This window comes from Telmatherina bonti (assembly GCF_933228915.1).
Source record: "Telmatherina bonti genome assembly, chromosome: 4".
In the NCBI taxonomy this organism is placed as follows: domain Eukaryota; kingdom Metazoa; phylum Chordata; class Actinopteri; order Atheriniformes; family Telmatherinidae; genus Telmatherina; species Telmatherina bonti.
The window spans coordinates 13,916,101-13,940,557 of record NC_136622.1 but is presented as its reverse complement, the minus strand read 5'-3'; the positions used below and the strand labels follow the sequence as shown (position 1 = coordinate 13,940,557).

At 39.7% G+C, this 24,457-nt stretch overlaps 1 protein-coding gene across 1 annotated transcript in view; it reads left to right on the top strand.

Moving 5' to 3' along the window:
- Window positions 1-22,217, top strand: part of prex1 (phosphatidylinositol-3,4,5-trisphosphate-dependent Rac exchange factor 1) — a gene marked incomplete at its 5' end in the record, with an annotated part of 76,440 nt that extends 54,223 nt beyond the window's left edge. The window contains 24 exons of the mRNA XM_079239746.1: window positions 342-490; window positions 593-678; window positions 2,152-2,291; window positions 3,526-3,658; window positions 4,241-4,416; window positions 4,817-4,978; window positions 6,771-6,981; window positions 8,914-9,199; window positions 9,797-10,015; window positions 12,700-12,788; window positions 13,230-13,312; window positions 13,979-14,069; window positions 14,169-14,297; window positions 14,389-14,430; window positions 14,900-15,117; window positions 15,593-15,695; window positions 17,531-17,674; window positions 18,636-18,750; window positions 19,406-19,472; window positions 19,618-19,662; window positions 20,321-20,496; window positions 20,748-20,850; window positions 21,057-21,124; window positions 21,247-22,217. Of these exons, the coding sequence (XP_079095872.1) occupies window positions 342-490; window positions 593-678; window positions 2,152-2,291; window positions 3,526-3,658; window positions 4,241-4,416; window positions 4,817-4,978; window positions 6,771-6,981; window positions 8,914-9,199; window positions 9,797-10,015; window positions 12,700-12,788; window positions 13,230-13,312; window positions 13,979-14,069; window positions 14,169-14,297; window positions 14,389-14,430; window positions 14,900-15,117; window positions 15,593-15,695; window positions 17,531-17,674; window positions 18,636-18,750; window positions 19,406-19,472; window positions 19,618-19,662; window positions 20,321-20,496; window positions 20,748-20,850; window positions 21,057-21,124; window positions 21,247-21,289 (3,078 nt within the window). The 3' untranslated portion in view covers window positions 21,290-22,217. The remainder of the gene's footprint in view (window positions 1-341; window positions 491-592; window positions 679-2,151; window positions 2,292-3,525; window positions 3,659-4,240; window positions 4,417-4,816; window positions 4,979-6,770; window positions 6,982-8,913; window positions 9,200-9,796; window positions 10,016-12,699; window positions 12,789-13,229; window positions 13,313-13,978; window positions 14,070-14,168; window positions 14,298-14,388; window positions 14,431-14,899; window positions 15,118-15,592; window positions 15,696-17,530; window positions 17,675-18,635; window positions 18,751-19,405; window positions 19,473-19,617; window positions 19,663-20,320; window positions 20,497-20,747; window positions 20,851-21,056; window positions 21,125-21,246) is intronic.
- Window positions 22,218-24,457: the final 2,240 nt, after the last annotated feature.

Sequence of the window (24,457 nt, the reverse complement as noted above, 5' to 3'; positions counted from 1 at the left end):
TGCTGGAAAATAGATGACAAGACTGGGCAAGCTGTGAACCCTTTTGCCAAGTCATCTCTGATGTTTTGTTACTGCTGTGCTCCTTGGACGCAGAGTATAATAAACAGGGATTTAATTCTGGGTAATCCACTCTAGACTGGCAAAATCTTGCATCATACATCATCGGAGCCAAATGGAGCACACAGATGAAGTCTCACTGTGGCACAAAACAGGCAATTTGTGAGCTAAGTGTGGTTTACATCTGAAAATCTGTATGAGTAGCACTTTAAAAGGGAGCCAAAGCAAGCTGCACCCTATAAATAACAGCATTCTGTCTCCTGTCTGTCCGTCTGTCCTTCCAGATGGCCGGCCTGCAGGTGGGCAGGAAGATCTACACCATCAACGAGGACATGCTGTTCCTCAGGCCGCTCTCAGAGGTGGAAACCATGATTAACCAGGCCTTTTGTATCCGACGCTCTCTACGGCTGCTGGTCGCCACCAAGGCCAAGGAGTGAGGGAGAAATCACCATCAATAAGGCACACGCGAGTAGTATACACACAAGCTCCTCTAACTTGTTTGTTTTTCTTTTTTTTTTTTTTGTTGATCCTCCAGGATTGTGAGGATACCTGACAACCCAGACAGCCTCTCCTTCAGACTCAGTGGATCTGTGCCTCCTCATGTCCATGCTGTCAGGAAAGGTGAGTGGCAGGCTTAGCTGCCCTTCTGGAGCCAAATCAGCTGCTGCAGCATTTCATGGTTTTCAGGTGTCTGACATGAATCGTATGAGATTTTTTTCTTATGATATGAACACATGGGAAATGACAGATGAAATAAATGAATGAAGACAATATGACAACAAAGAGGTGCTGCAGCTCTTGAAGTGCTGTCAGTCACATGAAATTCATTTCAAAATGTAATAGTTCAGGGTAAAATATTGCAATGTTTATTTTCTTCATCTAATCATTAACAATTTGATATTTTACAGCTCATGGGACAATAAAGTTAATTTAATTGGTATAGATTCAATTATGTGCTGCAGTTTTTGTTAAAGGTAACACTATGTAAGCTCTGTAAACACGTTTACAGTTCATGTTAATGTGTTCAATCTGTTTCTGGTGTCAAAAAGATAAATTATTCAGAGTGAATTAAAGGGAAAGATGAGGTAACTCTAGCCACTAACCACCTGCTTTTATTGCTCCTCTGTCCGTGTTTTATGGCCACCAGCCTGCAGACAGCCTGCAGTCAGGGTTGAAACCCCTACCAGAATGAATTTTACTGTAAAAAAAAAACAAAAAAAAAAAACTTGAGACATCCTTACTTTATACACAGTCTGTGCTCTGTGGTCAGAGCTAAAAGTGTTGCAAGAAAATAAAAGGCACCAGACTTTTTTTTCCCCCTTGTTTTTTCATTCCTCCCAAGCTGTCTCAACAGTCTTTTAACCAGATGTTTGCACTGCTTAGACCTGCTCAAAATAGATTAATGAGAGATTTATGACCAATTGGAGTAAGGGGTAAATCTCAGTGTGTAAACCAGACCAGAGCAGGAGGACAAACACACTAAGAAGAGGAGTCAGTGACTTGTGCAGCCAAGGAATGCGATCCTTTGTCTTTTATCATAGTCTCTAAACTTTCTTTCTCTTTGAACTCCCCTCTCTTTGCCCGTTTACTGCCTCACTTTTACCTCAGGAATCTAACTCTGCTGTATGAGTTTTCTTGAATTAATAGTGAGGTTTCCACTTTTTTCCTGCTCCCAACTCGTTCTCCCTGTCTGCTGTTTAAAGACATGTTAGGTCATTTGTAGTATCCTAACTAGAAGTGAAGCCGTTGCTGGTATATTTAGATCAGAAAGGAAGATGATGAAGGTGTTGATTGGACCTCCAAGCTGTAAAATCATTTGTATCTTGAGACTGCATGTTAGGACATTCATTTTAGTAATTTAGCATTTCCTGAAGGAATAAAATCTGAGTGGGAATTAATTCTAAAATGTAGAGAAATTAAATAAAAATGTGATGTAAATGACATTATTTCAACAATTTAGTTTTTTTAAAGAAAATATGTCCAACGACATGCAATGCTAGTAGATCATTTTTAATTCTGTTTATATACTGTAGCCCTGCTAGATTTCTGTCACCCTTTGACTTTTTTCTGCCCTGCTGTTTTGACTTATTACAGGATGGGAGGCAGCAGGGGCGGGTCTTCAGCCTGGTCAGGTTATCCTGAAAGTTAATGGCGATAACGTCAATCACAGTGACTTTCAGGAGGTCCTGGAGCACTTCACAGCCCAAAACACACACCAGGAGCCACCCCAAGCGGTGAGGTCACAAAAAATAACATTATTTCTTCACTACAGCTGTTGTATTCATAAGTGTTTTATTAGGCACAATATGTAATTCCAATCATCATTACATGTAACAGAAAGTTTTGCAGTCCTGTGTGTGCCAAACTGTTCAAAAGAGGATGCAATGTGAAAAATGAGCAAATTGGAAGTAGCTTTTGTGAACTGATCAGATTTTTCATCATTGGATAGTTCTTTAAAGTCACATTCAGAGAGCTAAGAGCCTAGAAAATATGAGTGACACAGATGTTTTCAAAAACATTATTACCATTATTGTCTTTGTAAAGCACTTTGAATCACCCTGTTGTTGAGTTGTGCTATATAACTAAACTTGCCTTGCCACAAGTTAGCAAAGAAAAAATAAATTAAAATCCATTTCTTCATTTCCTCTTTATCAGCAGGTTGTTGAATGGTCTCCTGTGTGAGCTAGTTGCTACTTGTGTGCTGAAGACCACTTCCATGATGATTTGACAGTTTTTCAGCCCAAGATGCAGCCCTGCCTGGAAGCTTAAAAAGCAAACAAGCAGCCAACTAACAGCTTATCTGTTTTCATCTGTTTCTCTGCCAGAAATGTTACGTTTGGATTCTTAAACACAGAAAGTCATGATTAGATCTTATTCATTCTCTATACCGCATGGCCAGTGTCAAATCTGCAATCTCTTCTTGTTTTGACATTCTTGTAGAAGCACTTTGTGTTTCCAGGCAGTATTTCACAAGGCTGCAGACAGAGCAGGGTGTCCTCCTTACTGAGTAAAACAGTGTTTTGTTTTATTTAGCTTAGCCTAGTCCTCTGACAAATCCCCCTTTGCTCCAGTCTACTGAACGGGTCCTTTCAAGCAGTCCCATTTTGACCCAGTTTCAGCATGTGTGCTGGTTCATTTAATGGTAGGATAAATAACCAGCATGATGTTGATGTGGTTACCTGCATTGTCAAATCCAAATAGCTTCAGTCAGTCTTAAGTACAATCATGGGTGTAAAATGTCTGTATCCACAGGGCAAGTAGAATTCTCTTTTCCCAGTTCTGTGTACAGAATGTACTCACCCAGTATAGTTAGATATAAAAATACCACTATTACTTCTTTTTATCATGTCCCCTCACTCTTAATTAAACATTTAATTTATGCTTTTGGCTTATATGAGACAGAATATTCCACCTTTTACTCCACTGCTCACATCTGGATTACACGCAGTAATAATCTGTTTTCCACAGTGTCACTGGGTGTATCGTGCTTTTGAGGATGTGGAGGAGCTACAAAGAGAAATAGGTGCAGATGAGAAGGCGAGCCCTTTCAGGCCTTATCCGGTGGAGAACGGCTCTGACCATGAAGAGGAGAACGGAACCGGTGAGGAATCTGTCTATAAATACACCAGAATTCATTATTTTTAGTGGTAGGCATAGTTTACATGATCAATAATGAATCTTTGAAAAATATTTTGTATTGTGTTGCAGTACTATTTAGATTTCATGGCAGCAAATGAAATTTGAGCCGGTTAGGGGCTCATCATGGTGAAAACAGAACTGTCTCTGCTAAAACCATCACATGAAAATGTTATTAGAATACTACTTTCATTTGGCCTCAAAACGAAGTCATAGCCACCTCGTCAGTAAACAAATGGCTTCAATTCAAAGTAAGCACACACAGATGTTAAGACCACCTATTATTTATTTCACATATTTAGATGTGTCATAACCAATAAGATTGTTTTATTCTATATCAGATTTGTTATGCATGTACTGTTTTCATATATTTTCTCCCAAGAACAGTTTTTTTTTTTTTTTTTTTTCTGTTTTCTGTTTTTATGACAATTAAAAAGTTCAGTCTCTACTTAAAATAAATGAAATTATTTTTTACGAATGAAAAGCATCTGCTAAATGACTGTCAAATAAAATAGAAAAGTTAATATGTTTGGAATGATGATTACAGACAACAGGCTTGCCAGACTTTCCCTCTGTGATGAGCTGCCTCTGGTCAGCCTGACAGTGGATAATGTTTACCTGGAACACGGTGTGGTTTATGAATATGTGAGCACGGCTGGCATCAAGAGCCATGTCCTGGAGAAGATAGTGGAGCCCAAAGGCTGTTTTATCCTCACTGCTAAGGTAATTAAATAGCGAAAGCTTTCTGTTTTGTAACCGAAATGTATTGTTTATGTGTAAAGACTTGAAAAGATGATGCACCTCAGGAGGATAGTTCATGCTTTCAGTCATGTAATTTTCTAATTGTTGTTTAATTTTGCCATAATCGTGCATAACAGTGTTCTCAGCTTTCGCTCTCGTATCATGAAGCATCTAAAAGAAGCACGGGGATTTTGTGGCCCTGCTATTGATTTCAGTTATTAATGTTGGAAAACTGAACGTTTATCCAAAAGAAAAGCAGAATTTCATCATGTTGCAGCTGCTAAAAATCCTCTTTCTTCACTGACTGCAATAAAGCAAATCAAATTTCTAAACTTTTGAAGTAGGACAGATGCATACTTAACAGTGATTCTTGTCTCTACAGATCCTGGATGCATTTTCAGGCGATGACAGCCTCTTTGTACGTAACTGCAGCCAGCTCATCTCCCAGAGTGATCGGGTCGTTACCATGCCGCAGTACGAGTTCAGACAGATCTGTGACACCAAGCTGGAGAGTATAAGACGGCGCATCAGCAGCTATCAGCAGGTATTAGGATTTCAAATGGAAGCCAAAATATCCACCATTCTTTTAAAACAGTGGTGTCACTGTTAGTGACTGAACTGATATGTCTGTCATTTAACTTAGACGTCTTTCCAGTCATCTTCTGACAATATTGGCTTTGAACAAGTTGGTCTATTAGAAATACCTTAAAGTTATTATTATTTTAATATTAAGCAGTTCCTCATGGTTTGTATAACCGTTTTTCCCTTCTGATGTCTTGATTGATTTTTTTTTTTTCTTTGGTTGGCTATCATTGGCTGTGTTACATTTTTGTGGCATGGATTTTCACAAGATCACTTCTTTTTAGTTATTTACAAAAGAAAATCCAGTGTCTTTCACTCTCTCATGTCTTTATATTCTATTGGCACAATTTGCAGCCTCTGGAAAAACAACCTCTGACTGCAGGACTGCTGACTAGAGAGCATGCCTGAAACATTTTTCAGGATTTAAACCCCTTGAATGCCACTTAAATTTTCTTTTATTACAATATGACTAAGAGTATGAAGGAATTATTACATATGATGTAAAAAGTAATCTGTGTAGAGTTTTTTTTTCTGGATACCCCACCTTCCTCCCACCATCCAAAGACATGCAAGTTGGGTTTATTGATCACTCAAATTGTCCATAGGAGTGAATGTGAGTGTGATGGACTAGCAACCATTCAGAGTGTACCGTGCCTCCTGGCTGATGATTGCTGGAATAGGCTCCAGCTTCCCCATGACCCTTTATTGGGCTAAGTGGGTTATCTAATGCTACATAAAAAATACTAATTCAATCAAAGTAATTTTGTAATAATCTTTAAAATATACAGGAACTTCCATGCTCCATTCGGCAGATTAAATATTCTATGGAAAACAATAATTTTTTATGTGTGCTTTTCGTTATACATAATTGAAAGGTGCTGCAGAAATGGCTAATCTAGTTTGAACCCCTTGTTAGGTCCCTCCAACAACACTACTATTAAAAAAAACAACAAAAAAACCCCCGATTAAAACCACAAGCGACATCCATCGGTTCCGAGCCTAATTGCCCTCACCAGCCATCTCATACATCTGTTTAGCGTAGTTTGGCATGGTGTAATGTGTTAAGGACCTAACAAATATTAATGCTGTCAATTTTGGTGCAGATCCCATGCATTTCTACGGAGATATGATTAAACCATGTTTCATGGCCAGAATGATTTCTGTTGTGTGTTGCCAGGGTAACACGGTTTGTCCAATTAAAAAGATTTCAGTAGCGTTTGGTCGCCAACTTGTCGCAAAGCTTCTGACAAATTTGGAGTCAGTCGCATGAATCATCTCAGACTATTTTGTTCAAATACAATACATTTAAAGTGACAAAATGGGGTCAAAATTGGGCTTAAACTCCAAGACGTTGGACACCCCCTTACCATGGCAACAGACTTTTATGCTTGTCTGGTAAAGTTACACATGTGGCAAATTTTGTTGTCCTAAGTCAAAGAAGCCATTCAGGACCAAACTCATTTTTGGTTGTTTTGTTATTCTAGGTGGCGCTGTCGGGCCATTTTTGTATTAATCTATGTGAACCATAGATTTGAACCATTCACCAGGCGTGTGGTGTGTGCCAAATTTCACAACTTGTCATGGGTGTTTAGGGGTTGTATTTGCGCTCAGTGTGCTGACAATAAACATTTGGAAACCAAGAGGGTCTGTTCCATACTTTGTATGGCTCGGACCTTAATTAAAAATGAAAAAAGTCTTGTTTCAGATTTAAATACCTTTGCTTTAACTTTTTTCCCCCTTCTTTTTGAACCCAGTTTGCCCAGGAACTGAAGAACAAGGTGTGGCCGTCCTTCAAACAGGCCGGCTTTCGCCCCCACCCACTGGGCTGCATGGACTTTGTTCCCACCAACTGTCAGGTCAACTTGATGCAGGTCTCTTATCCTAAAATGACCACCTCTGCTGGGAGGACTTTCAGTATACGTTTTGGGCGCAAAAACTCTCTTTTTGGTCTGGACCCAGACCAAGGTAAGCTTTACACAGACTTGCACACCCCAATCTAAGAAGATTTAACAAAGTACAATCTCATCCCAGTCACATATTCGCTGCTTAAACTAAGCTTCACTGAGGTTTACTTCCTTCGTATTGATGCAGCTTAACCCACTTAACACCCAGCTCAGTGATAATTTTTACTACTTACCCTCAATGTTCATTTAAATCCCACAGCAACAAGAAGGGATCACAAACTGCCACCTTCCACAGTAACCATAAGGTCTCAGCAAGGATTTCCACAGTAAATTAGTTGAGTGGTTTACCATTAATATTCCATCAGCCCAGACCATACTCAAGTTATTGACAGCTAAAACGAATGGAAAATAGTCATCCAAGATGTTACCTTAAAGGGGTGCTATTATGGTATTTGGAGTTTTCTGAGCTTTCTACAGTGTTACATTGTTGAATCCTCATCAGACATGTGAACAACACTGTTTTTTATCACCTAAACACATGTTTGAGTTTGAGTTCCAGCACTCTCTCCGTTTGGTTTCCATGGCGACGAAAAACGCGTCGTTTTAGAGAGTTTTTTCTACTTGGAAATCCTTGTGACGTCCCGGGGGATAAGGTTCGGTGATTGGTTACCTTCTACTGGTTAACAAGGGCATGTACAAATACATCAGGCGGGTGAAAAACGTGGGATAAAGTTATTTCCAACGATGTCTGGTGAGTTTACCAAAGAGAGACATCCTGCTGCATTCGTTGCTGTGGGTTGCTGTTTTCCACTTCGTTTTCAGGGTCTGATTCAGGTTCCAACATGTAGGGCTGTATATGTGTGTTGACATTCTATTTTGTTTTTTTATTGAGTTCATATTAGCCTAATTCTTCTGTTCATGAGATGTTACAATGACGACGAAAGCAGTTGTGGTGCGCGCTCCCGATGTAGTGCAGTGGCGGGAGGCGGGGCTTAATGCGGAAGAGTCTCAATCCACTCGTTTTGCCCACAGGCTGATCTGACAGCCTACGGAGAGGGTCGGTCTGAAGTAAATAAAGCGATTTGTGACAATAACTCGATCAATCCCAGCCCTTCTGGTCTCAGAAATAAAAATAAATTAGTCTGAAATGCACATAATAGTTCCACTTTAAGCCAGTGTTGGAAATATATCATTCACTAAGTGCTAAAGAAAAGGAAATAGGGTGAGATATGCTACTAAAGAAAACAAAAAGAAAAAAAATTAACAGACTTTCTGAATAAACAGAAAACAAATCCGTCTCCATCTTTCTATATGGCCCAACTTTATGATTACACAGCTTGGGATTAATTAAGAATCTGTAGATTTAACTGCTGAACTATGTCTACTCTCAGCAAAGCTGAAAATTCATTACAGCTGTCTAGACACTAGACAGTACTGCTTGCCTTGTTGCGAGGCGGCTCGTCTTCATCCTCTCTGTATGCACCAGCTGCCGGTCAGACATCTGCCCAGCAGTTGTCCTTATAAGATGTTGAGCTTTTATTCTTTTAAACATGTGCAGCTCAACCTGACAACAGTCATGGAAATGACCAGTCAGTCCTCACTTAATGAACATCCTTTGGGTTTTAAAAGGAAATGTGGAATCTACACAAAAACGGAGGAATTAAATGTTAGGGTTTGCACCCTTTGGGTTCATCATGTGGATTTAATCTGTCTGCAGCTTTAGGACATGTCACGTTTTTGCAGCTTAGTTTGGCTTTCAACCCAAGTAAACAGCTTTGTAACATCTTTGTTTTGCATATCGTTTGGACAAGTTCCATAAAGAAGATGTTTTCCATTAGGAGCAAATGGAGAACAGACAGGAGTGTTACTTCATAGATCGAGAACATCTGGGATGGATAGAATTGTCAGAGTGAGGTCTTTTTCATTATTTCACCACAAATATATCCTCTCCTCTCCTCTCTTCCTCCTCTCTTCTCCTCTTCCTGTCCTGTAGCACAACTGAACCCCATGTCCCACACTCAACATTGCACGACCAGCATGGGAGCTCCTTCCTGGAGCTGCACCGGCCTCGAAGGGGATGAAACAGATTGCTGCGAGGAGGTGACTTTGGGTGGAGGTGAAGGATTGATGGACGGTCGACGGGGCAACCACGGAGAAGGCGGCCTGAGCTTCCTGCTCAAACAGGAAGACACAGAGACGCAGGACTCTTACATCTACTTGTACAGCCGCTTGGATGTTGCTGTGAGGGAAATGAGGCAATATGTTGCCCAAATAGATGTGTGAGTACAGATCACGTAATATTTGTGTGTTCAATCTCCCTTTTAAATCAATAAATGAATATTTATTTGACAGAAAAACACCAACAAAAAATCTTAAATACGTTAAGAGAAATTCGTACGTCTAACTTCCAACTCCTGTTACCAAATACTAGTGTCCACTGATGTTAAAATGTGAATAGTTTTTTTTTCTAAAGCCTTCATGGCGGCATTTAGACATTGCTGTTTAAAAGCTAGGGGCTCTTATCCTACATCGCCCTTTTGAGGCTGTTTTTGTCCGTTTCTTTTCTTCCCTTCTTTCCTTTGCCTTGTTTAAAGCAGAGGATTTACAAAAGGAACATTCTTCAGGCCCAAAATATTTATGGGCCAGGCCCAGTACAAGAACAGGGAGTGAAGCCAGGATAGCATCAAGAGAAGGAGACACATATTGTGTTTGTTGAGCAAGGGGGTGTGACAGTGTGAGTGGACAGATAGTCATGTGAACATAACAATAAAAAAGTATTATTTTAGTAGACATTGCACAGATAAGGCTTTAAAAAATATTTGCTTCAAAAAACAGATAATAAAAGTTCTTTTTTTTTTTTTTTTTTAACCCTCTAGCCTCCTGTCATCTATCACTGAGCCTACACAGCCCCAAGGGGAGGGTGGGGAGCCTCCAGTCTATGAGCCAAACCAGTCACCCCCCCTGGCCCCCTGTGAGGACGGCTGTGACCAGGACAAAACAGAGCAAGGTGGCATAAAGAGAGTCTGCTTCAAAGTGAATGAAGAGGACCAGGAGGACTCTGGTCATGACACAATGAGCTACAGGGACTCCTACAGGTAACTTTTGAAGATCTGAATCAATATTATCAAATCATATCAAACCCTTAAGTTTGAATCAGTTTGAAGTCAAACATTTAGATTTAATTTAACATAGTCTCTCTTTTCCCAATGAATTTGAAATGTTTTATTAGATTTAAATAAGGCCCAGCACACATCCCTGCCTCACACCTGGATTTCTTCCTATGGTCCTCTTTAAAAAATAAACAACATTCAAACTCCCTCTCTGCTCCACAGAGCTACAATACTTCTCATTTTCCTCTCTTTGGAGACTGAAATTAATCCCAGATGTTGTCATTTTAACCAGAATTGAGGACTAAAAATGACTTCAAAATGTCTTGGTCAGATCTGGTTATGTCATTTGTTGTGAGTTCATTCAGATCCTTCTGTGTAAAGGTACGTGTGCGTGCATGGTCCACTGGGTTGAGCTTCACTGAGCCCCACCTTCCACCACCCACTAAGATGTAGTTATTGGTTGTTGGTGCGGTGGCCTGGTGTGTAATAGAGCCAAATGTTTGGGGTGTGGCTTCTTCACCCGCTCTGTTATTAAGGCCAGGCCACGCCATGTGAAATGCAACAACCTCATCGTAATAAAACGTAAAGGAAAATGTACTGCGTGGTACTCTGACACACACCTATGCACACACTGAGGAGGTGTTTACTAAGGGTTTTGAAGACCATTGGAAAATAGTAGCAGTACCATGGACAAATCAGTGGTGTGTGACTTGATGAAATGTGCTTCTGTATTTTTCCTGCTTAAAGCCTGAGGTAGTGACAGAGCACAGCAGAGCTCAACACATGGAGGTCACTGGCCTCATACAGTCAGAGAAACACGGTAGAAATGGAACCAGGGAGACTGTCGCCTCCCTGCAGATGCATACTTGGACAAAAACATGATAAAAGGCAGAGAAATGCAGAGTGGATTGTACAGAGAAAGAGGATTTGGTAAAGAAAGCAGTGTTTGTTTCAAATGGATGCATTGTCTCTGAAGCTGCTGGCCCTGATGTGTGCATGCGAGTGTGTTTGTGTAAGCCCGTTTTAGTGTTTTGTCTCGTATCCAGACACATCTAGAGTGTGTCCAGATCTACTTGAGACAGATTAGAGTTCACTCTGAGTATCAGGAAGCATTTCCTGTGATTGATTGTCCTGACATGTCTGACATGCCAAACAGCCCAGAAAGTTAATTCTGCTGTCTCAAAAAGAATTCCACTCAGAGTGGAAACGGCATGCCTATTTTCTGCCGGATGATGTGATGAAATGTGGACAGTATGTCAATTTACACCACACTTTAAATTCAAGTGGTTTTCCTCCCTCCTGACATTTTCATTGTCTTTTTTTTTTTTTGTGAATGTTGCATGCAGAATTACACAGTTGGCTCACTTATGATAATTTAAGAAAGAAGCCATTAATGATTTGTCTACAGTCCTCTGGTCACAGTTGAAACATGTTCTCACTCTGCATTGTAGTCTCACCTGTTGTTAGAGCTGTGAATATACCACTTTGAATGTAATTTGATGAAAGTGTCAGCACAGTGTGTGTCTGCATGTGTTTGGTTTAGTATCCAGCCAAACCCATTACTACAGGCTGGATAATTATCTCAGCGGTGCTCACACTTTTGGCAGCAATTGTGTGAAGCTAAATTTGGAATTCACCTCCTATGTGTTTGTATGTGTGTGTGTGTGTGAAGCAAAAACAGACAGGAACCATATGTATGCCTCTATATTTACCCTAAAATACTTCCATCATTGCAGCACATCTCCTGCAAATCTGTGCAGATTTTCTTTGCATACACACATTTAGCTTATGATGTTGTGGTTGCATTATGGTGCTAAAATGAAGACCAACACAGAGTTCCAGAAAGTTCACGTTAACTTTCTCACCACTTTTTTTTTTTTCTATAAGCTTTATGGTCTCTACACCCTACTGGAAAAAAACACATGTATAAATACACGTAAAAAGTGAGGCAGGTGATATTCAGGCCGTCTTCCCCCCACTTTGTCACCCAGCCAAACCTGGTAATAGCGAAAAGAAGACAGAGCTCGGTGGCTTTGTCTTCTCTTGTTGCTTTGTAGCACGTAGTCGCTTGTTGGCCATTTTTCATGGTAATTCAGCTTGTGAATCATTCGGAGCACCTCTTAGGGGATTTTAAGTTTGCTCACTTTAAGCCATGTATAATTTGATTCCACATAAATCCTCCACATGCTTTCAGTAATCATGTTGAATCATGTGGATGTATGTTGAGAAATGTCAGGCTGTAATTTTACTAAACTATCGTAGAAGACAGGAATTGTCTCGGCACACACGTCTGAATGAATACACATGAATAGACACTTAAGTGAACTCAAAAGACATGTTTATGAAAGTATTTGTGTAAATAAGTGGGTACATTTTCAGTTCTAATCCATACGTGGGTTATTAGTCAAATATTTGGAAATCTAATGCAGCCACATTCAGTGAATGATTCTGTGTGTAAACCAACAGTGGTGGTTGCTGTTGTGAAGATCGTTTAATTACTTGTGGTTTCACAAACAGTAAAATAAAAATAAAAGGCATTTACCATCAGACCCATTAATCGGATGCATAATTACACGATGCTGCTTTCCTAATATTCTGTGTGGTTTCAGAACTGATTGAGCCTTCTGTTTTACAATGCAAAATGATGGTGTCTTTGTGCATTTTTGCAGTGAATGTAACAGCAACAGAGACTCCGTTCTGTCCTACACCAGTGTGCGAAGTAACAGTTCTTACTTGGGGAGTGATGAGATGGGATCAGGTAATTTTTTTTGTCTAATCACCCATAAAGATTTCATGGTTTCTTTTATAGTAATTTTATTTTTCAAATTTCATATTGAGTGTTTGGGTAGAGTCTGCTCTAGAAAAAGCGGTATGGAAGCCAGCGTTACAGGGCACTGTGACTGCGGGCAGACTTTATTATTTTAGACACATATAATAACCTCAGACATTTTCTTGTTGTAAGCCAAGTATGTGTCGAATGCTATTTAGCGCCTTGTTTTATTTTTATGAAAATTTAACAGCCCACACTTGTTGTGTTAAAATGACTCATTGCGCTTTTTCCTCTCTAATCTAAGGCGTTGATTGGAATTTAAAGGATAGAAAATGTTTTTAAAAAAGTGCAAAATTTCAAATAAAAATAAACACAGCAGTACAAATTGTCAGATTTTTTTTTTTTTTTGGATGATTTTTTGGTTGCTAGGCGATGAGCTGCCATGTGACATGAGGATCCCTTCCGACAAACAGGACAAGCTGCACGGCTGTCTCGAGCACCTCTTCAACCAGGTGGGTTCTGACTTCAGTTTGGACTTTTTCTGAAATTTTATGTTCTGAGTGGTAGAACACTCTGTTGACTTCTCAGCTCTTCTTGAAAACCCCAACCTTCCTCTCATCCCAAAAGTTATTCAAAGAGATCTAAATGAAAAGGGTGGGAAAACCAGACATATGCATGTCAGCATTAACCATTTGAAACAGATCACTGCGATAATAATCAGTCAACATCTGGGTTTAGTTACCTCTTTGCAGCTTTCTGTTCTTGGCTCAGGAGTAGACTCTTCTCTCGTCTTTCACTTGACTTCCTTTTTCTTTCTTTCCTTTTTTTTTTCCACATAAGACCTACACATTGTGGCCTTACAGATACATGAACTAAGTTTAAAACACACATCCATCTTTTCACCTCATTTTGCCAGCTTGTCCTCTAACTCTCCAAGGAGTGCAGCGAGTTTGGCTGCTTTTGCTCTCTGCTCTTGTAAACATCAGCCCAGGGGTGCTGCAAACACAAGTTTTGTTATTATTAGTGGAATACCAGTTCACAGTTTGGCTGTCTGTATGTGAATGATTTAAAAAAAAAACAACTAGATGTAGAATATGAGGAATGGGACAGAAAAAAGAAAAACAAATTGGTGATAGCTTTTCTGATAATTATGTGTATGATTTTAATTCTACACACAGGTCGACTCAATTAACAGCCTCCTCAAAGGCTCCGTCATGACTAAAGCCTGTGAAGAGACCAAGCACTTTCACTCTGACCACAGCCAGCCAGGTACATATTTGTGTCTGTGTTTGTTGCTTGTGAGCAGTGTCGTCATGCTTCTGACAACAAGCCTACAAAGCGACACATTTTCTGGTGTCATGTGATCAGAGTTTCGCCAAACGGAAGACTGGACTGCCCGGTGCCGATACGTTATCCACAAGAACATCCAGGAGGACCCTTGGAACCTGCCCAACTCCATCAAAAACCTGGTGGAGAGCCTGCAGAGATTTGTAGATGGTGAGAGGAGCATACATGCATACACTCCCGCTGCGTGATCGTATATGGTCACAATCAGTCATTCCATTTTGTTTTTCTTCTCCCTCAACAGATGGAAAGAACCAACTTCTTCTGGCTCTGCTTAAGTGCACAGGTCAGTGCTTAAACTGAAAGGTGTTCACACGCAGAGCACAGTGGCTGCAGAATCCACCTCTGGATTTTAGTGCACAGAGACTTCACGGAAAACTTTCTCAGCCGGAAAGAATTTAGGGTGATTTGCAAACGTCATCGGCTGAATTTAAAACCAGATTTACAAGACATCCATTGATCCTTCAGATTTTTCTAACACTATTAAAGAAAAATGTTCTAAAAAAATCCCCTCTCCTATGTCATTTTCATGAAATAAAGAATATCTGTTCAGGACATGAGAAATATTGAGGAAGGCTACACAGTCCTGCCCTTTACTCTGCTCACCTCTCTCTGCTGCACAAGCCCACCCCTATCTCTACCCCTACTACCTTCACCTCCCCTTTCTTCCCCATAATCTCTCATTTATCACCTCTGGTCTCCCTCCAATATTTCCTAACATTATTATTCCTTGCTGTCTTCCCCCCCAACCCCAGACACGTCTCTGCAGCTGCGGCGTGATGTGATCTTCTGCCAGGCGGCGACGGGTGCCCTGTGCACGCTTGCTGAGCAGCTGCTGACTGCCTTGCGGTCACGATTCAACAACGCCGGCGAGTATCAGGAAGACAGCAAGGAGACCAGCCGCAAGTGGCTGGAACAGATATCTGTCATCGGGGTTTTGCTGCATTTCCAGTCCACACTAGCTCCACACCTGGTGAGAAGTAATGTTGTAACATTTTGTGAATTAGGTGGTTTTATAGCAGGGGTGTCCAGCTCCGGTCCTCGAGGGCCACAATCCTGCAGGTTTTCCATGAATCCCTGCTTCGCCACACCTGAATGAAATTATTCACTCATTGTGCAGAACTTCATAGGCTGCTGGATCCATACAATGTTAGCCAGGTGTGCTGGAACATGGATACATTGAAAAACCTGCAGTACAGCTGTCCTCGAGGGCCGACTTTGGACATTCCTGGTTTATAGTTTGATTAAATTTTCTTTTTCCCTTTTTTTTTTTTCCTTTGTTGAATGAAAAACTTAACCTAGCTTTAACAAACATCAAAATACTGTGCCTATTAAGTTATATTTACTTCCTTGAGTCTATGGGTCAGTCTGGCTTTTTTATGCTGTATTCAAAACTATAAAAACTGTTTTCCTGGTTCGAGTCTTAAGCTTCTTTTCTCTCCTCGCAGAAGGACGAACGGACCATGCTGGAGGATACCAAGGCAGCCCTGTTGGATTTGGACAAAGTCACTGTGTTCTTCAGGCAACTGGAGGATGAGTGTCTAGTCGCAAGTAAGAGATTCCATCAACAAAGAGTGACTTTGCTCATTCAAACCACACTGCTGCTAATGAGCAGCTGTATGGTTTAAGCAACCCTAAATAAAGTTCTGTTATGAGGATGTATGGAAGCCATTGATGTTGAAAATGCCTTTCAGCCGTTCCAGATTTAATTTTCTTTTCATTGGAGAGCTTCTGAATTGGAAGTTTAAACAACACTATACTGGCTCCATAAATCATTCCAAACAAGGGCAGAGCACACAGTCTCTTTACATCTTCATATTCTTTGTATCACTGACAGCATGAGCCCTCCTTGACGAGATGTTTTGGGGTTCATTCAAACACCAGGACACATGAAAAGTGTTGAAGAATTCTTACATACAAAGAAAAAATAGTCTATTTAAATATTTAAAGATGCATGATATTTGTACATCCACATAGATTATGGTTTAAAGTGGAAAAACTATTCTCTTGTGCTGTTCCTGTCTTGCAACTTCTGTCAAGTAAAAGTCAAGGTATTTATGTAAGAGTAAGCACTGTACAACATCATGGTGCAATGCTTTGAACTGAGGATGCTCCCTCTGGTTTTTTTGCAGGTATTGTGTGTGGAAAGTGTAAGACTTGGGTGCATTATGCCTTATAATAACTTTAATATACACAGTGCAGATTACTGGGTACCTTCAGCGACTGGGTACAGACAAAGATGCCTTCATCCTGAATCTGTCTTTTATTCAGCAGCCTCAATATGGCCTGTAGAGATTGCTGCTCCAAAGGAAAAGCATAACGTGCACTTTCCATTTTTAAAGGAAAAGCTGTGTGTGAGCCAGAAATTTGCTGTTGTCGATTTATGCTCAGCTGCAGAAAGCCTGTTGTATACAAATGTAGAAATTGGTTAATGTACTTATAGTCCCGAGCAAATTACATGCATGCAGCGGTATATGTCCGTGCAGACCCAATGTTGTACGGTTTGATGTAAAAATTGTTTTGGACAGAGTGTATTTGCTGAATTTGCATATCAGCTGAGAATGCTGCAGTGCAGGTGGGTGGTTTGTGGCGTCAGAGTCCACTGGACAGTATTGATTTGCTAATAGCATCTACAGTGAGCTTGGAGCTGAAGGTATAAACATGTAAGCACCACACAGGGTGAGGCACCTAAGTTCAGCCTCAAGCATCACAATCAATTCCACAAGATTATGGCTTGATGGGTTTTCTAGGAGAGGGCGCTGACCCTAAAGGTTGCATTGCAAAGGTCATTTTTTTTTCATTTACTGCTGGAAAACATAAGGGGAGTTTCTGCCCAAATCACTTTCAGGTGTATGAATTCTTACTTGTCATGTACTGTTTGTTGAAAGAAATCTGCAGCTCTTTTTATAAATGGTAGATTCAGGTAAATTTCAATTTCAGCTGTTTTAGATGCAGAAATGTATTAAAGTCAAATAACAACAGAGCTCTGTGTCAGTAGCACATAATAAAGTCAGGAAGCTTCTTTTGACTTGTCCTGTACAACGATTTAAAATGGCAAACATTTTTCCTTTTTAAAAAACAGAATCTGTGTGTCGTTATAGAAATCTATGCGCGTACTAAATGTCAACAGATAAGCAGATAGCACTGCTATGGATTTATATGTTAAAACTAAGGTCAAAGTATTGAAAATTAATGAGATCTGAAGGCTTAAGAATTTTTTAGCTGTAAATTTGCATAAATTGTGATTTTAATATTGTGTGTATAGTCATTTGTGATTGAAGCCACTGAGACTTTAGCCTACTTTAAAAGTGACAGAGGGCAGCTCGGAGGTGGTTTAGCTGCTCACTTTCTGACTTGCTATCTTGTTTGCTGTCTGTGTGTTGCAGACACACCAGTATGCTACCAGGTGGAGGGCAGCCGACAGGCCCTGAGGGTCACCCTCTACCTGGACAGCTGTCACTTCAATGAGCTACCCAGTCGGCTGCAAAATGGAGGCAGCCTCAAGCTCCACACCGTCCTTTTCACCAGGGGTAAGACTGGGTAAACTGGGACAGGGGAACAATAGAATTTGAAGGAGATGAGCCAGCTGGTAAAAAAAAGTAATTAGAAAGTAGGGCTGTTATTCCCTCTATTTTATGTTAAAAATAAACTCATTTTATTTTCAACATTTGTATTTCTTAGGAGCTGTTCTTATTGTTAAAAAAAAAAAAAAAATAAAAAAAAAAAATAATAAAAACTTTTTTTGGGTAGGATGTGCATTTTAGCTTTCATAACATGTAAAACAGAATCATTCTTACACATGACACAAAAGCTTGAATAATTTGAAAATACTCAGTGTGTCGTACACACTTCCAGCCTCTCACATGTTTACATTTGCTGATTACTTTATGTGCTTTTATTAAGTTAGACTGAAGCCTTTTATTGGTCAATTCCACCTTTGCACTGTGCTTTCCTCCATTTAGCACTCCATCAGTCTCACTTTGTTTAGTATGAATGAAAGGCATTATGTATCATGCCAGGGTGCCTAAAAAGCCATTAATTTTCCAGTTCTAAGTGCTAGCTGGAGGACTAATCCAATGAGAAGGCTCATATTGGTCTCCTATACAATAAAGTGCGGTACAAAGTACAGCCTTTGAGTTATGGTCGAGTTTAACTAAACATCGCCACCTAGTGGATAGCAATATTACCTGCAAGCTGGGGACAGTGAGGGGCACCTTGTGATATTGCTTATATTAAAGTTTTTGTGCCTGCTCATGGGTATGAGAACAAAATCCCCCTAGAGTGAGGGCATTTAGACAAATTCACACTTTTCTATAAGGTATTATTTTAATGTCAAGGGTATGGGCAGATTAGGCTCTGGTTATGTATTTCAGTATTGCACGAAAATGATTTTTTGTAAGCATAAAGCAGATAGATCAGTCCCGAAACTGTGATGTTTTACATTTGCACCACATAGGCATCGAACAAAACTAATTTTGTAATCTTTTCCAGCTCTGGAGCGTCCAGACGGAGTCTCCCAACAGGACTATTTTGACATGGAGGAGTTCCAGCAGCGCACCAATGCTGTGTCGCTAGAGAAGGTCAAGGCCTACTACCGCAGACTGAGGTATGCTGTGCTGCGCTGCATCACATACTCAGTTCCTATAGAGGATCCACCCTGCTCTTATGCAAAAGCAAGCAAAAACTATGCAGATCATTTAAGTTGTTAACATAAGACTTTTATATTTCATCTTTACCTGACAAAATCAAAACGTCAAATTTCCAAATTTAAGACTTTTTTTTTTTTTTTTTTTTTTTAAAATTCAGTGGAGTTTAAAAAACTCCTTTTGATTAGTTGATCCACATGTATTTTTAACTCCTGTGTTTGGTTGTTTTAGCTTTTAATAATTTTTAGACCAACTTCAAGTTACAATAAAGTCATTTTCTGAGAGGCTTTACATCTTAAATTCATTTCAGTATGTATGAAAGCATGTGTGTATCTATTAAGCTTTTTTGCTTATTGTTTCGTAAAGTAGAAATCTTTTTTCAGCACCTCTAAATGTGGTCATGATATACTGTATAATAAAATATGTGCAGATTCAACAGTATGTGGAGATATGACTCATTCATGCAGCATCACTTAAAGATTAAGTGTGTTCTGTAACTGATACTGTAGATGCTGACTGACTCAGCTCTCTGACAAAATGAGTCACAAGTTCTTTAAGCTTTCCAACCAAATAAAATCTTGAAAAAATGTAATTTGAATGCCCTTGTCTCAACAGAGCTTTCTATCTGGAAAAGTCAAATCTCCCCACTGACTCAAACTCCACAGCGATGAAGATAGACCAGGTAAATATACATTGATGTATATCTTCATTCACCGCTTCTTCTACAATTTATTTGCTCGTTTATCACCCAGATTATATCTTGTTCTTGTAACGTAAGTCATTTTTTTTGTATATAATCTTGTGACTGAATATAAATGCAAGCACAGATACTGGGCCTTGAAGTTAGAGATCTTCAACCAAGCATTTCAAAAGTAAGATGAATGCATTTGCCATCCCCTCCTGTGGAAACCCTCAGTAGCTCCAAGACCTCCCCATTAACTCCAACTAACCTCAACATTATAAAAGGCTGACATCTGAACCGTGGTGTTAGTTCCCAAACTGACTGTAGCTGAAATAGACTCCAGTAATTAAATCAATCGGATAGAAAATAGTATTGATTTAGAGAATTGTATTTCCAAGTTTTGTCTTTCAGTTGAAAAAAGTGGTGATAAATCTTTTTTTTGTGCTATATTTCGATTGCTTTCTCCCTATTTTTGCTTGTACTCCATCTTGTAAGTCACTTAATCTACTTTCCTTGTATTGATATATTGAATTACTTTTTGAACACTAATATCACTTTGTCACAGTGTTTCTTGTTCCTTTTCCTGGGTTTCCTGGGTTCCTGGAAATTATTATTACTGTTATTTTACAGTGTTTTGATCATCATGTATTAAACGGCACTTGTCTTGCGAAATTGTAGCACATTAAGAAGCTACATCAGCAAGCAACCAATTTCATCATTCTGTAGTACTTTAAATGACTTGCCAAGATGGCCTCATGAGTTATTGTTTGATTTCACCTCAGTGGAAGTCAGGTTCAAAGTCATTTAATAATTTACCGACTCCAACCTTTATTTTCCCTTCTTCATAGCTGCTGCGACCCCTCAACACACTGGACGACCTCTGTCGACTAATGCAGTCCTATGTCAACGTGCGTCCGACTGCTCAGGGCCACCCCTCAGGAGTCAGCATGCTGTGTGTGTCCTCTGAGCTGTGCAACCGCCTGGGAGCCTGCCACATTACCATGTGTGGCACTGGCATGCAGAGGTCGGTGTGGCACAGCATTATTAAACTGTTGGTATCATATCACCAGACTGTCTGCTTAAACCAAGATTAACACAGTGCACAGTTGATTATGTGCACCATTTAGCCTCAAAAGTTCAACCCTACCTCTGTGTCTGAACTTAGTTCACCTTCAAAGTGTCCTGTGCATTCAAATGTGGACATCCATATCAGCGTGTGTGTGTGTTTAATCCAGAGGACCAGGCACTGATCAAATTTGACTTCTGTTTTTGCAGATGCACCTTAAGTGTGACACTGGAGCAGGCAATGATTTTAGCCAGGAACCATGGCCTCATGCCGCGATGCATCATGCAGACAATGGACATAATGAGGAAACAGGTAAATGTCAGGTGCAGTTAAAGTTGAAGTTTCTGGTTTAGAAGAGGTATTATTTTTTTGTCATAAGATCCCAGAGAAGAAAATTGAACATTTTAAGAGTAAATATATTTTTAAGTGATATTTAGGACAATATGGACTAATGCTTGATGTAATGATGAAAATCCTTTCACTGTGAAGCTGATAGTGTATAACCTTTCCTCCGCCAGGGGGCAAGAGTTGAACTTTCTGCTAAAAACCTCAAGGTGATGGACCAGATGCCTCCATCAGCGCCAAGGTAAAAAAAACAAAAAACATTTACATCCAGCTCTGCCAATGTCTTCTGAACATTGTTCCATTATAGTCATAGAGTAACAAAGCAGATCCCTTTCATTAGATGTTTTTTTTTCTTCTCATCAGGCTCTTCAAGCTGTGTTTGCCACCCTCAGATGGAGAACTCTAAGAGCTCTCCAGAGGATTCGTGACACCGAGGAAGAATGCAGAGGTGGAAGCTGTTTAGAGGAACATCAGAAAAAAAGATCCCATCTCTTACCTTTTAAGAGACACTGCCAGTCAAAAGACTGTTGCCTCACCCCTTCCTAAAGTCAAACAAGGATCATTCCAGCATAATAAGAGTGTTCAGTGCGATGCACAAACTAAGCAAGACTGTTCAGAAAACAAATACGTCCCCACATGCGAATTGCAACAAGACTTTGGCAACTGAGGACCCACAACTAGTGTTAAACTGTTCCGCTGAAGTAGACTCCCTGGTAGCAAAACTGTGTTGGATGTCTTCCTCCATAAGTCTTACATAAAATACTTGACAACTGGTGCAAATAATTCAAAACAGAAGAACACAAGGATGCCTCATACAGACAGTGTCCACAGTGGTTATAGCTCATACCTGAGCTTGTAATATTAACTGGAATAACCAAACTACCTGTAGCTGACTGTCATCTAAAGTGCAGATGCTATCCACTTTGCCTTGGACTGCAAACTCCAGAGAGCTCTCTTTGTCCGTGTGGGCTGGTGTTCCCCAGGGCTCAGTGTTTGGACCACAAGTGATGTAGTTTACTTGACTATGCTGGTATTCATGTTTGATAACCGCTTGAGTAGATGCAGAAAGTCAAAGAGTAGACAGCGAGATGGAAGTAGGGATTGAGAGGGAAAGATGAAAAGATGCTAAGAGGGGGCTGTATTGTTTTTTTCCTTTAGCCCATTGCATGTGGTTACTGTGCAATTACTGTAGGTTTAGTGTGAGTACTGTATTACTGCACTATATGAAGGATAGTTATTTATTGTGTCCAGAAGGAGCGTTTTTATCGCTTACTTACTCTATATCAGGTATTAGAATCTAAAAGCATTCCAGCCTACATATTGAGCAGTATTTAAAGGACCAATGGCATGCCATTTTTTTAAATGTACCTGCTTGTGTATTACATTTTATTTAAGTGTATTGATTTTCATAAAGTCAGGAATTATTACATTAATCATCAGGGAGTGCAAGGGATGGTGGGAATAAAGCTAGCTAATCAGAATCAGGATGTCGGCATAAACAAACTAAACAAGGCTGTTTGTCAACAAGCAGCAAGTCAACAAGCTATTATATTGAATCACTGTTAAATTATTAATATATTAATGCAAATGTTTTAGTTGAAGGATTTCCTTCTGTTAACTTAAATGTTAACTGACTTTTAAAATTGGCTTTTATGTTGTCTTAAAACTATTGTGTTTACTGTAGGTATTAAGAAAAGCACAACGATTGGTCCAATCAGTGTTCGCAAAAAGTACTGTAATCAGTTTTAGGATGATGTAAACAAAGGGATTGTTTGGTGACTGAAATGTGGTTAACATTGGTTCACTTCATACTTTATTTCCTTGTACATAAAGATTGTAACAATGCCAGAAGAAAAGATAGGACACATATTACAGCAGCAGAGTAATGCTATAAATTATATTGGATTATTTTTTATGGAAACAATCTACTATATAAAGCATTTTGTATTGTGACTGTGCATTATGAGAGAAACTATGTCTCGATTTGAGCGTAACCTCACTGACAACTTGTTTATAAAATGTTCAGCATTTGAAGAAGTTCTTTTGACATGCTGCATTCATTAGGAAGATCACTTAGTCCTTTTTATTTATTTAAAAGTGGTCTGGTTCCAAATGAGCCCATCAGAACAGTCTCTCCACATGCCTCAGCAGTAGCCTGACCAATGCAAATCCATCACCTGACACTTGGACTCTTGATTCATTTTTTGCATTTCATCTTAGCTTGCCTCTGGATCTTGAACAGTGTAAAATGTAATGTTCCATTGCAGGATTAGTTACCTGAAGCCCAAGGGGGATACCAGTTCAGATTAGCTAATGACTGCAGCATGTTATTATATCCCAGCATCTATGAGTCCATTTTATTTTATTTTTTTTTCATTATTCTAATGTTTCTTTAATGTAAATAATTTATCTGCAATTTTATTTTGCTTGAAAATAACTGTACAGAGGATTTTTTTTGCTGAGTCTTTCTAAAATGATCATTGTAAATGAAATCTTAACAAGTTAGTGAATAAAATGTTCTCAGTATGACAATGTTTTTTCTTTTTTCAATGTAATGGCATTGTTGTCTTCTGGCGACGTATCTGAGAACTTAGTGTCCAACATAATAACGCCAACACTCAGGGAAAGCAATTTTCCTCTTGTCAAGACATTTCTTTTAAGCAATTTATGTGGTACTCTTTCTTCTTTACGGAGTGTCCTAACTGTATTTACATTGTCTTTGACTCACTGCATATGACTAGTTTATCATGAACTGCTCAAAGAGAATGAACAGAAGAACATTACACCTATTTTCCTGCACGTGCCATATCAGAAGACTAAGAATTGTAAATGGACTTTAAAACTTCTGATGAGAAGAAATTCCTTGCTTCACCCACTAACTAATTTGATCACTTAAGGCTTTTACCTAAAGAGGAAACTACATTCTATGTGCATTGCTCTACACCGGATTGTGCAGTTAAGATTGCATTGCATTACTCGATCCATTTCTTTGTTTTACATCACTCTATAACTCTAAGGCGGGGTCGGGTTCTTCATCTATGCCTTTTCTGGAAGTGCAAACTGTGAAGCACACTTTAGTATTCACATATCTGACTGAAGAAAGCTGTGCATATCAATTATACATGAACATACATCATCCAAAGAGAGCATTCTTTACTCTCTCCTTTGGCCATGAATTAGGGTGGAAAACATGCAGGCTTTTCTCAAAGTACACTCATGATCCCCATAAGTATGGTGTGGTTGTTACAGCTTTCTGCAATTAGAACAACCAGACCAGATGTTTGTTTTTCCTAAGCCATTTAATGATAGTTAGTAGCCTCAAATTTTCTGATGACCAACGTGAGTGTGGATTGTAATTCATGTACATTGCCCCTCTTCTTGTGCCTGTCAGATGGCCGGAAGAGGCTAAGTCGACAGGATCCACTGTGCAGCTTCGCGTGGTTATTGCAAGTGGTTTTTGTAGAGGGACCGACAGCGACTGCATTCACCAGCAGCACACACCCCTCGGCACCGGTGATGCATCCCCGCGACAAGGGCACGGACAACTCCTCCTCAGAGTCGTCTCGACTTTAGA